At 45.6% G+C, this 16,556-nt stretch overlaps 1 protein-coding gene across 7 annotated transcripts in view; it reads left to right on the top strand.

The window, feature by feature from the left end:
- The window catches only part of HECTD1 (HECT domain E3 ubiquitin protein ligase 1), a 101,729-nt gene that overhangs the window by 68,440 nt on the left and 16,733 nt on the right, over positions 1-16,556 (top strand). For 2 of the 7 annotated variants that reach the window (XM_088456549.1, XM_088456546.1), the window contains exons 19-30: positions 1,078-1,183; positions 1,475-1,609; positions 1,887-2,026; positions 2,429-2,752; positions 3,132-3,298; positions 4,078-4,191; positions 4,432-4,608; positions 5,142-5,942; positions 6,185-6,403; positions 6,581-6,714; positions 6,863-7,019; positions 15,562-15,784. In XM_088456549.1, coding sequence (XP_088312675.1) covers positions 1,078-1,183; positions 1,475-1,609; positions 1,887-2,026; positions 2,429-2,752; positions 3,132-3,298; positions 4,078-4,191; positions 4,432-4,608; positions 5,142-5,942; positions 6,185-6,403; positions 6,581-6,714; positions 6,863-7,019; positions 15,562-15,784 — 2,697 coding nt within the window. The remainder of the gene's footprint in view (positions 1-1,077; positions 1,184-1,474; positions 1,610-1,886; positions 2,027-2,428; positions 2,753-3,131; positions 3,299-4,077; positions 4,192-4,431; positions 4,609-5,141; positions 5,943-6,184; positions 6,404-6,580; positions 6,715-6,862; positions 7,020-15,561; positions 15,785-16,556) is intronic. The other 5 variants (XM_088456550.1, XM_088456552.1, XM_088456551.1 and 2 more) reach the window with 3 other exon arrangements.

The raw sequence follows: 16,556 nt of genomic DNA, 5'->3' as shown, positions 1-16,556 counted from the left end.
GTTCTGTGTGTCCAGTCTCCCTTCCTCCCCCTCAGTGACTCCATGGAATCTGCACCTGATCTGCTCTTCAACAGGACCTTTTGAGCCTTTGGAGTTGGTTGAGCTGAAGTTTCTGACTTGGAGGCTTGTTTTCCTTGTGGCCATTGCCTCGGCACGATGTGTCTATGAGCTTCTGGCGCACTATCTTGTAAATTGCCTAATCTTCTCTTCCATGAGGATAGGGTGGTAGATTTAGTCCTTCGTTCTAACCTAAAGTGGTTTTGACTTTCCACATCAATCAGTAAATAGGTTTTTCTGTGTTACACCCATCTGCTTCCTCTGAGAAATCAGGCGCGTGTGGCTCTTTGTAGTCTGCACTCTGTATTTGGAGAGAACTTCATTAGTTAGGCTCACTGATTTGCTTGTGGTGCTTTGATAACAATAAGCGTGGGTGACAGGCAGGGATGCACACTATTTTGTGGTGGGTCCGCTCTGTCATTCTCCTGCTTTATTCTGGCTCAGGGCAGCCTGCTTCAAAGTGTGTGCGGCTCATTCTACCAGGGCGGTGAGTGCTTCCTGGGCCATGGAGCAGGTGTCGTGCGACCATCTGGTCCTCTGTCCACAAGTTGCCAGTTTTTATCATTTTAATGTTTTTGTATCCAAAAATGCTTCTTTTTGGCTGAAAGTACTGCGTTCGGATCTCTTGAGCATACCCTTCCCTGGGGGGCTGCCTTTGAACGTCCCATGGTAGCAGTGTACCCCACATCAGAAGAAATCGAATACAGGATTTTTTGTACTTAATGTTAAATCCCTTTTTCTGAGTCCATCCTGTTCTTCACTTTGCTCCCAATTTAGAATTAGCCCAATTGTGCAGTATCTATCCATCCATTCGTATTTTTCTTGCTAAAATATTTATCCAATTGACGATCTGGTGCATATCCTAATTTCAGTATTTTTCCACTAACTATATTGTTACTATAAATGCTTCAGTTCTGTTTGTGGATGTTACGTTAGTTTGTGGATGTTAATGTAATGTTACGTTGTAACTGATATATGTAGAGATGCCAATAATGTGTTACTCTTATTCTTTGTCTTCAGCCGCCCAGCCATAGCACTGGTCCGAAAACTGATTGCAGTGTTAGAGTCTATAGAACGGCTTCCACTTCATCTGTATGATACACCAGGATCCAATTACAATCTGCAGGTAAATAAAGATAAAGCAATTTAGATCATAACCCACCACCCAACTTGTTGAATCTGTAACTGACTTTTAATTGACTAGAATTAACATGTTTTCTCTTGGTTAGACCATCCCTTTGACATACAACTGCCACCTTTACATTGTGTGTGACATATTGTACTTTTAGAAAGAATTTCAATCTTTCAAACCCCTTTCAGTTTATTATTCTGATATACAAGTTTATATTCACTTTATATTTTGTATGGTAAAATCTATGGGTTTTTACTTATTTTATATTTTCGTTCAATTACTCAGATCTTGACTCGGAGGCTTCGGTTCAGACTGGAGCGTGCACCTGGGGAGACTTCTCTAATTGACCGAACCGGTCGAATGCTAAAAATGGAGCCACTGGCGACTGTGGAGTCTCTAGAGCAGTACTTGCTGAAGATGGTGAGAGAATAATTCATTGGTGATTAGGACGTGATGTTGAGCATATCTGAGCACTGTGGCACGTGTAATCAGAACAGGGCAGTAATAATGATAACTTGGCAAAGAGTACAAGGTTTACACTTTATTTATGGGCCCTTTTTATACACACTGTGTACATTATCCATCCATTTCAACCTCTTTCTGTCTATGCTTAGGAACCAGTTGCAGTTATTGTGATACATGGAAGTCCTTGCTGTGCTTTGTGTTCTCCTAACGGGTGGTTTTGTGGCATTTACAGGTGGCTAAACAGTGGTACGACTTTGATCGCTCATGCTTTGTGTTTGTGCGCAAGCTACGTGAAGGGCAGAGCTGTGTGTTCCGGCACCAGCATGACTTTGATGACAATGGAATCATGTACTGGGTTGGGACCAATGCCAAGTAAGTAGAATCTGACCTACAGCTGTGTAAATGTCTGAGATCTATAAACTATTAGCTTTTATCTTTCCTTCCTGCATTTGTCCTAAACATACATGTACATTTTACAATATTGTTGGTATCATATATTCTCCTATGCCACACCTTCTTTGGTCATTTCTCCTTCATTAATGGGGGAGGAACACTGGGGTGTGCTAAGTGGTGTGAGGAGCCTTGTTGGCACTTTAATAAAAAAAAACCTCCCAGCATTCTGGTGCAGTGTTGGTGTTCTGACGTGTTTTTTCTGCAATTAATCACACACTCGTATATATTAATAAGTAGTATTATTTGCAGTTACTGCTTCAATCTAGATCTTTATTTCACTTGATTTTGTTTTGATCCTGTGTATTTTCTGTGGTTTTTCAGAACAGCTTACGAGTGGGTGAACCCAGCTGCTTATGGCTTGGTGGTGGTCACGTCATCTGAAGGCCGCAACCTACCTTATGGGCGACTCGAGGATATCTTGAGCCGCGACAGTTCTGCCCTTAACTGCCACACCAATGATGACAAGAGCGCTTGGTTTGCCATTGACCTTGGTCTCTGGATTGTGCCGTCGGCCTACACACTGCGCCATGCCCGTGGCTATGGCCGCTCTGCACTTCGTAACTGGGTCTTTCAGGTCTCCAAGGATGGTCAAAACTGGACTACATTATATACCCATGTAGACGACTGCAGTCTGAATGAGCCAGGGTACCAGTTTCTTGTGAAAAATATAATGTGTTTTTGACAGCAGTCATCACAACCTGTTTGTATAGCAAATCCCCTTTTTACATATGAGTATACATTTATATAAAGAAAAATATTCTAAAGATTTCTGTGTAAGAAGGCATTATTCTTGGCAACCAATCAGATGCCTACTTTCATTTACTTAACTACTCTGCTTGGTTGTTACGGACTACAATGTACAGGTATATTTAGAACAGTTTACGAAAATGGCCTCCAACACTATTTTCTAATTTGGCGTCCTACACTTTGTAAGCAATTGTACCTCATTCTCTGTTTAAACACAGTAAACGGGTGGTGGGGCTATTGTTAGAACATTACTTACATATTATTTGCTGTCCTTAAGATCCACTGCTACATGGCCGCTTGATCCAGCAAGAGATGAGAAGCAGGGTTGGCGGCATATCAGAATCAAGCAAACGGGAAAGAACGCTAGTGGTCAGACCCATTACCTCTCATTGTCTGGCTTTGAGTTATATGGTTCTGTGACTGGAGTATGTGAAGACCAGCTAGGTATGTTACTACAGTATATTATATTACAAGTCGTTTTAATATTGATGCATTTAATTTTTTATTCAGAAAACAATGGTTTCACTACATAATGTGAATTAGACTGCACACTGAGATTTATTTTTGAATAAAATGCAAAGAACAATATTGCTCTGTAAACCAAGCACCCAATCGGATATTTGCCTTCAGCAGGTTTGTGTAGTTATACTAGTGAAATATGAGTTGATTGGTTGCTACAGCATGTACATATTGTTTTTATTTAATAGACCCTTATTTGTTGATGGAAAAAAACATTTTCAATTATTAACATTAAGACCAGAATAATGAGGAATTCTTATTCTTGTGGATCTAGCAAAAATAATAATTTTTTTCCAAAACTAGACTTAATTTTATTGCTGTGTACATCTGTCATCTAATTATCACAGTTCCTTAACTTTATTATAGCAACCACAAATGTATACAATGTATGAGAGAGAACTTTCATTTAGCAGCACAGCTCTAGTGGAATTACAGAGAAACAAGTAATGCACAATGACTATATAAAAACCTAGTCTGTCTGCCATTAGAGTACGCTGGGCGTACATGTTGGCTTCACAACACAGTATTTATAGTATAGTAGTAGAAAGGGTCACAAAACACAGAAAGCCTATACAGATAAATCTTTTAGTGCCTGTTTTATTTTTCCTTTTGTTGCTTGTGGACGTAACTGGGGAGCTTATTGGGGGATTGTACTACAGACCACCTGTAACCCCTCCGACCTCCTCCATGTCTCCGGCAAACAGAAACGCCGGCACAGGCAGACTGGAGGAGTCTTGGAGGTTACAAGGCACAGGCAGGCCCGTCAACACCTCCCACATCCTTTGGACGCCACTCAAAAGGCTGGCCTATCCTGGCAGGTGAGGCTGATGGGGAAAAGCAGCTGGCAATGTTATCACAATACCATTTGTTTAAACAGCCCTAAAATTCTTTTTATTATCCTGTGAGTCAACCTTATCCTTATGCATTGATCAGTCGTACACTGCCATCAAGGCTTGTCCTTTTAAATACCTCACATTGTTTAGTATGAATGGTCCTCTATAGTCCTTATTACCGGTGGTTAACCAGAATTCTGTAAATCTTTCTATTGACCCTTTCAGGTAAAGCAGCCAAAGAAGCTGAAGCTAACTTGAGGCGTCAGAGGCGGCTGGTGCGTTCCCAAGTTCTGAAATATATGGTGCCTGGTGCTCGAGTCATCCGTGGCATTGATTGGAAATGGCGAGACCAAGATGGCAGCTCCCAGGGAGAAGGCACGGTCACAGGAGAGCTGCACAATGGTAAACTAATCTTATTCCTGTTTATCTAGGTTGAACACTTTAAAAGCACAAACACATCATCCTGGGCTATGTTTGCCCACTGTGTTAAAACAGTCAATCACTAACACACGATTCCGGGGATGTATATCATTACTAAATTTATTCTGTAGATCTAATAAACTTGTGACATCTTTTTCTTTTTCACTCTTCTTCGGCCTCGGCCTCTTTTCTGCTTGCAGCAAAACAAATTGAGATGTTTTCTTTTTAAAAATGTCCAATGAATACTTAAATTAGATTAAAATTTTGATCTTCCCTCCTGATTGGAATTTTGTGTCATGACGTGACCAGCTTAAATATGGCAGTACATACATTATTTATTCAAATGCTCATTCTGCTTTTGTATGTATGCTTGCTTATTTGCGATGTGGTCATTCCTTAAATACCACAATTGGGTTTGGGTGCTTGCTACAGCTTTTCTCTTTGCATAATTCCAATCAAATCTTTTTTTTTTTGCTATCTGCTCTTCCATCTTACACGCTGCTATCCCTTTCCAGGCTGGATTGATGTCATTTGGGATGCCGGTGGCTCTAATTCTTACCGCATGGGCGCGGAAGGAAAATTTGACCTGAAGCTGGCCCCAGGTTATGACCCAGATTCTGCGGCGTCATCCAAACCTGTTTCATCCACTGTTGCAGGCACACCACCTTCCTGGAGCAGCCTTGTGAAAAACAACTGTCCTGACAAAGCTCCTCCCCATTCCTCCTCCACTTGCACAGTTGCTGGGGGTGTGACTGGTTCCTGTAGTCGCAAGGGGAGTAGTAGTTCCGTGTGCAGTGTGGCAAGTAGCAGTGATGCGAGTCTGACCTGTGCCAAGACAGAGAGGAGGGCAGAGGAATCAGGTTCTGACCTACACAATGATCCCATCCTTGTGCTGTCTTCTAATCCAATAGTCCCTGGATCTTCCACATGCCCCCTAGGGGGAGAAGTGGTGATTGAAGGAGGAGAGCGAAAGACGGGGGATGCCCCAGCCATCTCAATGGGTATGGTGAGCATTAGCTCACCTGATGTCAGTTCCGTGTCAGAGCTCAGCAACAAGGAGGCTGCTGTTCCAAGACCACTGGGGTCGTCCGCCAGCAACAGGCTGTCAGTCAGTTCGCTTCTGGCTGCAGGGGCTCCAATGAGTTCCAGTGCTAGTGTTCCCAACTTGTCATCTCGTGAGACATCCAGCTTGGAATCCTTTGTAAGGAGGGTTGCAAACATTGCCCGGACGAATGCAACGAACAACATGAACCTTAGCCGAAGCAGCAGTGATAACAACACCAATACTCTGGGAAGAAATGCCGTCAGCTCTGCCAGTGAGTATTCGGAATGGGAGTTTATTTGGGATATGTAATGCTAGAGCTGTGCCATCTGCCATAACAGAGAAATAAAATAGTTTTCACACATTCTGATACAGTGATGCGTGGGGAAGGTTACATTAACAAAATGTGAGCTTGTTGGTGGAGGAATTTACATTGCACGATACATGGTTAGATTCTGAAATCGGAAATGTGGGTAAAGAAATAGTTATTAATTTTTTATTTACACCCCCCCCCAGCCTCGCCGCTTATGGGAGCACAGAGTTTTCCTAATTTGACCACAACAGGAACTACATCAACTGTTACAATGTCCACTTCTAGTGTCACCAGCAGCAATGTGGCAACAGCCACCACAGGCCTTTCTGTTGGTCAGTCTCTTAGCAATACCCTGACCACCAGCCTAACTTCCACCTCCAGTGAGAGTGACACTGGCCAGGAGGCAGAGTATTCCCTATATGGTAAGTTGTAATTCCATAACTGAAAAAAATTAAGTGATTGGAGAACTAGCTTTTGATGTGATGAATGCATAGTAGTTTTGTTGTATACGTGCTCTTAATGCAATGTATGTTTTAATTGGCTTTTTAACCCCAAGTGTTCTAGCTTTCAACTCTTCTTTCTCATCTTGTGGTCTTAAGATTTCCTGGACAGTTGTCGGGCGAGTACTCTCCTAGCTGAGCTGGATGATGATGAAGACCTTCCAGAGCCAGATGAAGAAGATGATGAAAATGAGGATGACAACCAGGAGGAACAGGAGTATGAGGAAGTAATGGTGAGTAAGTGCTTCTGAGCATTCAGTAACTAATGCTAAAAGTCCCAGAGGAAAATGGATGCATTTTGGAGTAATGTGTATTTTTCTGGCATACTCCTACTACTATACTACTTGGCAGCCTACAATAATTCTTCGTTTTCCTGGGCAGGAGGAAGAGGAGTACGAGACAAAAGGGGGTAGACGCAGAACTTGGGATGATGATTATGTATTGAAAAGACAGTTCTCTGCTCTTGTCCCAGCCTTTGACCCTCGTCCTGGGCGAACCAATGTGCAGCAGACCACAGATTTGGATATACCAGCACCAGGTATTTAACCATAACAGAAAAACAGCTACCATTATACATCAGATGAGCTTACAAATGATGGACAGGGAATATGCTTTCCATCTTACAACTATTTCTGATTAAAAAAATATATATATTTCTTCTTCAGGGTCCATAGGGCTCCACAGTGAGACTTTGGGCTGTAGGTGGTGGTTGAGGACTGGGCACCACACAGTTAAAGCTTTCAGCTCCCAGGATGCACTGGTCCAACTCCTCCCCCGTGACAGAGGCACCTCAGTTTCGTTGTTGGTCACTGAGTTCTCGTTTTCCTCTGAGGTCTCGCTTCCCTGAACTGCTCTCCTCCTCCGACCACGCCCCCTCTGAGGTCTACGGCGGCCATTTTCTCCAGGCTCTGCCACAGCTCTCTCAGGGAAACGCATGGTCCGGTCCCCCTACATACCTCTCCCTGGAGTCAGGTTATGTAGCGCTATAGCCTACCAGATGTTGAGTCACTAACCACAGAATCTGTGTAGGTGACTGTAGTGCCATTCTGCCGTTATATTGTATTTCTGCATTGTATGTGACTTATGCTAGCGTTGCCTGTCTGTTTATTTCTCTATACTGTCAGTATATATCTTTCCCTTTTTTTCTGACTTTGCCCTAACATACAGGTGTATTCATGGTTTTTCCCAGTACCTCACATCCCTACAATAAATGTATTGGTGAGGGTCGTCACTTAGTTGATTACTGCACAGTGCCATATTTTTGCTGTACGCTCCTGCAGCTTGCCCAAGCCTAAGATAGGATCAGTATGTTGCATTCCTACTTGTAGCCTACATACCCAATGGTTGCATTATACCCAATGCCATATTGTGTGCTATACTACTCTACAGCTATGTCTAGCAAAGGCAAGAGTAGCAAGCATCTGCACCCATACTGCTATCATGCAAATTATGTGCTGCAGGCTTGTGAGGAGGATTTGATACAAGATGGGTTATGTGTTAAATGTTATACTCCACCAGGCCCATCATACCCCCCAGTTCCTGCGCAAGAGCCCCCTGGGCTTTCTTTTCTCAGGTGCTGGCTACTATTGCGGACCGCCTAGAGGTACCGACTGTAATTTCCCTTATGGGGTTACCACAGCAGGCCATAATTCCCCCTCTGGGGCTGCCACAGCAGGTTCAGGCGATACAGGTACCTACTGTGCCCTCTCCATGGGTAGACGTATTCTCTAGCTCGGTACAGAGTCTGGTGGCTACCTCTGCAGCCTTTCAAACTATGTTGAAAGGCGAGAAGCCTTTACCCAGTAAGCCTTCTAAGCGTCCTGTTCTGAAGTATCATCTGAGGAGGCAGAAGATACTGATCTCTCTAACACTAACTCCCCTCGGGGAGGACGAGAGTCAGTCTAAAATTAATATTCCTACCTTGGTGCGAGCTGTTAGATCCATCTTCTAGAAGAGGACGAATCAGCCCCTAAATCTAAGCACCCACTGTTTAAACGACAGAAAGTGGCTTCAGCAGAATTCCCTCTATCGGATCAATTAGCTGAACACATGACGGCAGCCTGGCATTCGTCTGGTAAGAGGTTTAAGCCCCAAAAACGTCTGATCAACTGTTATCCATTTCCTGCGGCTTACTGTTCAAAATGTGAGACACCCCCTGCGGTGGATTCGTATGTTACGTGTTTAATTAAAAGCGCTACGTTGCCTTATCCCTACAGTATCCTCTTTGAAGGACCCTACAGATAGAAAGGTTAAATCTTGCCTTAAATCGATATACTCTTTCAGGGGCTGTTGCCTGTCCGACCATGGCTAAAGCTATAGAGAGCTGGGCTGATGCACTTGAAGACTCTTTTCTCTGAGATGCTTCTAGGGATCAGATGTCTGGAATCGGTATGTAATACCGCCGACCACCGGCAGTTCTAATCCCGGCAGCTTCAGGCCGACAGAGGAAGAGATCCCAGCAGCGGCAGCCCAACAGCGCTGGAAATCCCGATCGTCCCCATGTAAGTACTAACTGACCCAACCTACTCCCCTAACCCAACCCTCCCTTAGGGGGTGCCTAACCCTAACCTCCCCCCAAGTGCCTAACCCTAACCCCCCCTTCCCCGCTGACTAAGCCTAACCTCCCCCTTCCCCTAGCCTAACCCTCCACGGGGGGGGGCCTAACCCTAAGTCCCCCCCCTGGAGCCCTAAACCTACCCCAACCCCCCCCCTCCGGCGCGTCTGTCCGCTCGCGGCGCCCGGCATCCCTTCGATCGGGGTGCTAGTCTCCCAGCGTAGGGGTAATGACAGGCATCTAGATTTTTGACGCCTGTCATGTAACCCTATCCGGGATTGAGGAGTCGGGAAGCCGGCGGTCGGTATTGCTGCCGCCAGCTTCCTAAACGTATACCAGATGTCTTTTGTTGCTCACATATGAGATGCACCTTCTTATATTGTAGAAGCGACATTGGATGCCAGTCTCCTAACCTCCAGAGTCTCCGCCACGGCAGTGTCTGCCTGCCGTACCCTGTTTTCTACGCTCATGGAAGGCGGACGCGGACTCAAACAAAGGCCTAGAAGTGTTAACCTACAATGGGGAAGGTATTGTTTGGCCCAGACCTTGACAAGATTGTAACCATATTGGCAGCATCAAAAACTGCATTTCTACCTTCAGCAACTACTACTGCAAAGCCTCGGACTACATGTTTTAGGTCCTTTCGTCCTCAAGGAAAACCTAAAGGTCTGTCCTTTCCTACGCAGTCGGCTTCCACTAGGGCCACCAAGCCCTGCTTCAAAATCCGAGGATAATGGTGGGTACACACTGGGCAATTAAAGTGGACGACTGAGCGATAACGATATTGTTATCGTTCAGTCGTCCACTTTATCGTCCATTTTTCACACAAAAACGATGAATGATAACGACGACGCGCGTTCCCGCGGGTCGTTCGTCATCATCGTTCATCGGGATAACATGCAGGCCAACCTGACGATGTCGTCAGGTTGCTGCATGTTGGGGAATGGGGGAAGAGAGCCCAGCACTGAACGATATCTTTAATGATATTGTTCAGCGGTTGTGCTCAATGTCATGAACGACATTGAGCACACCCTGCCGGGGACACACTAGACGATATCGCTCAGGGAGCATATCGTCTAGTGTGTACGCACCATTAGCCCTCAGCCTGACAGGATGGGCCTCCCACTGGGGGATCCCAGAGTGGGAAGCCGACTTCTTCAGTTTGCCTAGTGCTGATGTCAAACCACCATGGATATTTGGGTAAGAGAAGTGGTCTCTCACTGGTACGCCCTCTCATTTCTTCGACTGCCACCCCACCAGTTTTTCTACCCAGGCCCTCCTTCAGACCCAAGCAAGGCCTTACAAATCCTGAAAGGCATACAGTCCTTGCTGCAAGCAGGGATAATTGTGCCAATCCTGCTATCTCAGCAGGGGATCGGATACTAGTCTATTTCTGGTCCAAAAACCGAATGGGTCTCATCGGCCTACAACAACCTCAAATCCCTGAACAAATTCCTCGGGGTACCCAGGTTCAGGATGGAAACCATATGCTTTATCATCCTAGCTATGGAGCCTGGGGACTTTATGGTATTTCTGGATATTCAGGACGCGTACCTACATGTAACTATCGCGCCCTCACATCAGCAATATCTCTGGTTTGCTATAGTACAGCAACACTTCCAATTTCAGGTTCTGCCCTTTGCACTATCCACAACTCCACGGGTGTTTACCAAAATCATGGCGGCCCACCTGCGTGGTGTGTGGTCATGGTGTCCGACTGTTACCATATTTGGACGACCTCCTGCTCTTAGCAGGATCCCCAGAAGTGCTTCACCTCCATCTGCTGCTAACCCTTACTTTCCTTCACAATCACGGATGGTTAATCAACTGGAGAAATTCCTCCCTGAATCCCTCCCTGAGGATGATTCATCTGGGAGCTATGCTGGATTCTCAGGATCAGAGAATCTTTCTGACATCAGACAATATCGCCACACTTCAACTACGAGTGCGCAGATATTTCCACAGTCGCTGGGTGTTGATCCACTCAGCAGGTTCTGGGATCAATGGTGTCCACTTTCGACATGGTGAAGTATGCTCAGTTCCATTCCAGGCCTTTGCAAAGGCTAATCCTCTCCAGGCGGAATGGGTTAACCCATCAGATCAAAGCTCAGACAATGGTACTCTCTCCAGAGGTGCTTCTGTCCCTCTCTTGGTGGCTACAGACATCTCATCTAACCAAGGGTCGCCCCTATTGGATCCCGGACTGGGTACTCCTAACAATGGACACCAGTCTCCGGGGCGGGGGCACAGGGACCGGTCCACACTCCTTTCAGGGTCGCTGCACACTGGTTGAATCAACCCTGCCAATCAACATATTGGAAATTCGAGCTGTCTACAAATCCCTCTTACTGGCCCAGAACATACTTAACGGAAAACCTGTACAGGTACAGTCCGACAATGCCACAACAGTGGCTTACATCAACCATCAAGGAGGCACTCGAAGTCGGGCAGCAATGACAGAAGTGTCACGCATTCTTACATGGGCCGAGGGTCACCTCCCGGCCATCTCTGCTGTGTTCATTACAGGAGTTCTCAATTGGGAAGCAGACTTCCTCAGCCGTCGGGACGTGCATCCCAGGGAATGGTCTCTTCACCAGGAGGTTTTTCAACTCCTAGTGAGCAGATGGGGCCTCTCAGAGGTGGACCTCATGGCCTCCCGACACAATCACAAACAAAGTGTATGGGTCCAGAACAAGAGATGCCGAGGCAACCTTTGTAGACGCATTATCAGTGAAGTGGACCTTCCAGTTTGTGTACCTATTCCCTCCAGTCTCCCTTCTTCCTCGAGTTTTTCGGATGTTCAAACAAGATGGAGGCAATGTCCTGCTGGTGGCTCCAGCTTGGCCCAGACGCCATTGGTACTCAGATCTTCGGAATCTTTCCATTGACACTCCGTTCCTGCTGCCTCAACGACCGGACCTGTTGTCTTAGGGTCCTTGGCCCTCATTCAGAGCCACTCGCTAGCGGCAGTACGCTCGTTCCGAGCGATGTTCGCACATCTGCGCATGCGTACGGATCGTTATACGCATGCGCGAACCAGTCAGTGCGGCCGAAATTCATGTGCTCGCAAAATAGCGAATGCCTGATAATTTGAGTGACAGGATGAGGCGTATGTGGGTGGTAACAGGGGAAGGTGCTTGAAAACGGGGAGTGGTAATCAGAACGCAGGCGTGCTTAAAGGTCAAAACGGGCGTTTTATGGGTGTGCATATTTAAAACAGCAGCGTCATTGACCACGTCACTGGGTTTTTTTTAAGCCAGAACTGTTCGCAAAATTGTGGTAGCAAAAACCAACCACAAGAATAGCGAGCAGTTCATACGCTGGTCGATGTACTCGATTAATCTAATAAATAGCGGACATGACGTATGGTGCGAGCGGCCAGGGGGCGTTTTTAACAAATAAACGAGCGTATGTTTTGCTCGCTCGTTCAGACTTAGAGGTGTGAACAGACTGCAATTTGCGAACGGATCATTTGAATAGCCACCCCTTGTTTTTGAACGAACGACCGCAAATAGCGAACGGCTCTGAATCAGGCCCCTTGCCTTTACCCGAACCTGGGTCGTCTGTCTTTGACGGCGTGGCTCTTGAGACATCCCTCCTGAGGTCCAAAGGATTCTCTAGCTCTGTAGTTAAAACTATGCTCAGAGCGCGTAAGCCAGCCTCTTCTCGGATCTACCACAGTGTGGGGCGTACATATTTCTAATGGTGTCGTACCGGAAACTACAACCCCCAAGTGTTAAGGATTTCCAGAGTCCTGGCATTCCTTCAAGCTGGGCCTGACCTCACTGAAAGTGCATGTCTCCGCTCTATCCATTTGGTTCCAGTGTAGACTTGCTCCACTTCTGGACGTCCACACCTTCCTCCAGGGTGTCCTCCGTATACAACCTCCCTTTGTCCCTCCAGTGGCTCCATGGGATTTGCCAGTAGTGCTTCATGCCCTCCAGGGTCCTCCGTTTGAACCCCTGGATTCTGTGGAACTAAAGTAGCTCACAGCGAAGACACTTGTTCTGGCTATGGCGTCCGCCAGAAGGGTGTCAGATTTACGGGCGCTCTCCTGTTGCTCCCCGTTTCTGATATTCCATCAGGACAGGGCTGTGCTTCGGACTCGCTCTGGTTTCCTTCCTAAAGTATTTACTAGTTTCCACATTAATGTGGAAATTGTAGTCCTAGCCTTTCAATCACTAGACATATCGGCAGATGAGGCCTCCTTGGATGTGGTCCGTACCTTCAGGATATACGTGTACCGTACCAGTTCCCTTCGGAGATCAAACTCCTTATTTGTGCTCTATGGATTTCACCACATGGGATGGCGAGCTAACAAAGACATTGGTTAGATGGCTTCGCATAACTATCTAACAGGCATACATGCAGACAGGCCTTCCTGTACCGGATACTGTTACTGCTCACTCTACTCGCTCTGTGGGTCCTTCGTGGACAACTTGCCATGGCGCCTCCTCTGTCCATACATTTCTGAGGTTTTATGCCTTTGATACATTTGCCTCTCAGGATGCTTCATTTGGGCGCCGGATTCTCCTCTCAGCACAGGAGCGTCCCCTCCCTTAAATTACTGTTTTGGGACATCCCCAAGGTCTCCCTGAGGAGACCTATGGACCCTGAAGAAGAAAATTAGTTATGATAAAACTTACCTTTGTTAACTCTTTCTTCGAAGTCCATAGGGTCCACCCTGACGCACATGGCTTCATATGGGCAATGTTTCTGGTCACCGTTTTCCCGTCTTTCTACGTTAGAGAGTGATTCTTGTGTGTACGAGTCTTCCTTCTCTCTTGTCCTCCTCCGACCTTTGGCTATTTACCAACTGAGCCAGGCACTCTGGCTCGGGGGTGGGGTATAGGGAGGATGGACCAGTGCGTCCTGGTAGCAAAAGCTTTAACTGCGTGGTGCCCGGGATCCAGATCCAATCTACACCCCAAGGTCTCCCTATGGACTTAGGAGAAAGAGAGTTAACAAAGGTAAGTTCTTCAGGTTATGCTGGCAAAGGCTGAGGTCAGAGTTTGATACAACATTTCGCAGCTCCTAATGGAATACTGCAGAAAAGTAAACAGACTTGGTCCATGTGGAATCGCCAGACAAGCCCTCAGACAAAACAGTCTGCATGCTGGTTATTCTGTCCACCTGGCGGGGCGCAGCATTGATGGCCCTTCTGCTATTCTTGTGGAATTAGTCGTTACATTTCACTTTCGATTCCTAGTTGAGGGATCTTCTGGATAGGGTTACATAATTGACCTATTGAGCTCCAAATCAATTTTGATTTTTGATTTTTTTTGTAACCACCGATCTTCCTCACCTCTCCTGTTCTGGTAGAAATGTTCAAGGTAAAATTGTTAAGATCTATAATCAGTTGTATGGAACAAGAGGAGAACGTAGTACCCATGGATGTCAAGGATACTTGCTTGCACCTTTTCATTCTGGTATGACCACCAATACCTTCTCAGGTCTGCGGTTCAGTCTCATCCTTTCCACTACTGATCTTGTTCTGGCAATAGGTCGTCATTGTCATTGGTACATGAACAAAAATAAGTGTACAAATGAAATATCAGCGCACCTAAAACACTGATGCTATAAAGACAATAGGGGGCACTCTAAATCACCTCAAAAAAATCTTTACATACAAGTCCTGCTCTTACAGCACTGTAAATGATGATCTCTATTTTACTCCATGATGTAGGATAATCCTACATGATGGAGTAAAAGAAATCATCATCCACAGCGCCTGTAAGAGCAGGACTTGTATGTAAAGGCATGAACAATATAGTCTGGTATAGAAATATATAATAACAATACAAGTATTCAGAAATACATTGAATGATAGAATAAAGGACCCAACACACCTGAGCTGCGATTCCCCGTTCTGCTGACCCTAACCCAATCCGTGGATCGGCGACCAATACCGGCGATCCGTGGGGCATCGATGGTCAGTGATTTGTTGGCAGATTGGGGAAATTCAACATGTTAAAAATCCCCGACTCGCTGATTCCAACCATTTTTTCAACATGTTTAATGTCCACAATCCCCCTGGCCCCGATGCCGGCAGAGCGGGGAATTGCAGCAGTCTATCACAGATGTATTAGCCCCTTAACTTGACAGTACCGGTAACAACTCTCATACCACAATCCCATAAAGAAAGACGGTTACCCCAAAAGAGCTCCCATATAATAACTCATGGGATATGACTTGTGACAGAATTTGTCTTTCTCAGCTAAATCCCGCCCAGGAGGAGTTACTGAGAACAGGGGTAATCTATCCAGTATTAAGAGAGCTTCTTGTCCAGAGGATACATCCCCCAAATGGCTTTACTGTCCCAAATAGCCATAGTTCCTACAAGTGGTGCCACCTGACCCCCCCCCAAAAAATACCTAGTCCTGTTAAGGAAACTGAGTAGACCGCTATTACCCTTCCCTCCATAGCTTCATAAAGAACAGAGCATGTTGAAGCCTGTAGCATATAAGTGGAGTGCTGTGTTGTACTACAGCAGAAATGCTTTGTTTTAATTACTTATACATTGCAGGTACACCCCATTCAGAGCTACTGGAAGAAGTTGAATGTGCTCCTGCTCCTAGGCTCTCTCTTACTTTGAAAGTGACCGGTCTGGGAAATGGACGTGAAGTTGAGCTTCCACTCAGTAATTTCCGCTCCACCATCTTCTACTATGTTCAGAAACTGCTGCAGATTTCCTGCAATGGATCCGTCAAATCGGACAAATTAAGGAGGATATGGGAACCCACATACACGTAAGGGGGGGGGGGGGGGCGCAATGTTTGTCTTTGATCTCACTAGATGAATGGGCTGAAGTCTGATGTATTTGGGACAGTGGGGTAAAGGTCTGTTAAATAGAAGATACGACAATAATTCAATTTTCATAACCACTGAAGTGAATGAAAGTAAATAACCGTAACACATTCAATTACATAGCCAGTCTTATACTATGATGTATGTACTAAGTGAAGTGTTCTGAGGGCTGTTGCATTCGCAGATCAAATCTTAACATGCACTTTAGAGCTTTGGCACCAAGGGTCAATACTTACATACACATATTGTAGGGTCTTCTCTTCCTTTAGTGAAACGAAGCCATTATATGGACACACTAGGGTTGTTCCTTAGTTGACAACTGAATGGGGTAGAGTTGGAAGCTCATGCAGAGCACAAGGCTGTCACAGCTACTAGTTATCAGACTGGAATGTAGCACACCCTCCCTCTCCACTCCTAATCCTCCTGGGAAGGGTGACCATGTGCACTGCACCACTATTGTTTCCATAGAGATCGGTGGTCTTTGCCTGAGCTACTGTCCATTACAATTTTACAGAGGAGAAATGTAATTAATACAGTGTGCACATGAGCCTTATTGTCATTTACTGACATGGCTGCAGACCAGTAACAATTCGTATTATCTGTAATATTCCTTGTTAAAAAGAAAATCCTTCATTTATTTTTTATAAGTACTATAATGCATTTTTGGATTTATTTATATAGCGGCATCATTGTATGCAGTGGTATAATGGTGCA

This window comes from Taudactylus pleione, unplaced genomic scaffold (assembly GCF_031769625.1).
Source record: "Taudactylus pleione unplaced genomic scaffold, aTauple2 ptg000707l, whole genome shotgun sequence".
Classification (NCBI taxonomy): domain Eukaryota; kingdom Metazoa; phylum Chordata; class Amphibia; order Anura; family Myobatrachidae; genus Taudactylus; species Taudactylus pleione.
This window is presented reverse-complemented; position numbering and strand designations above follow the sequence as displayed.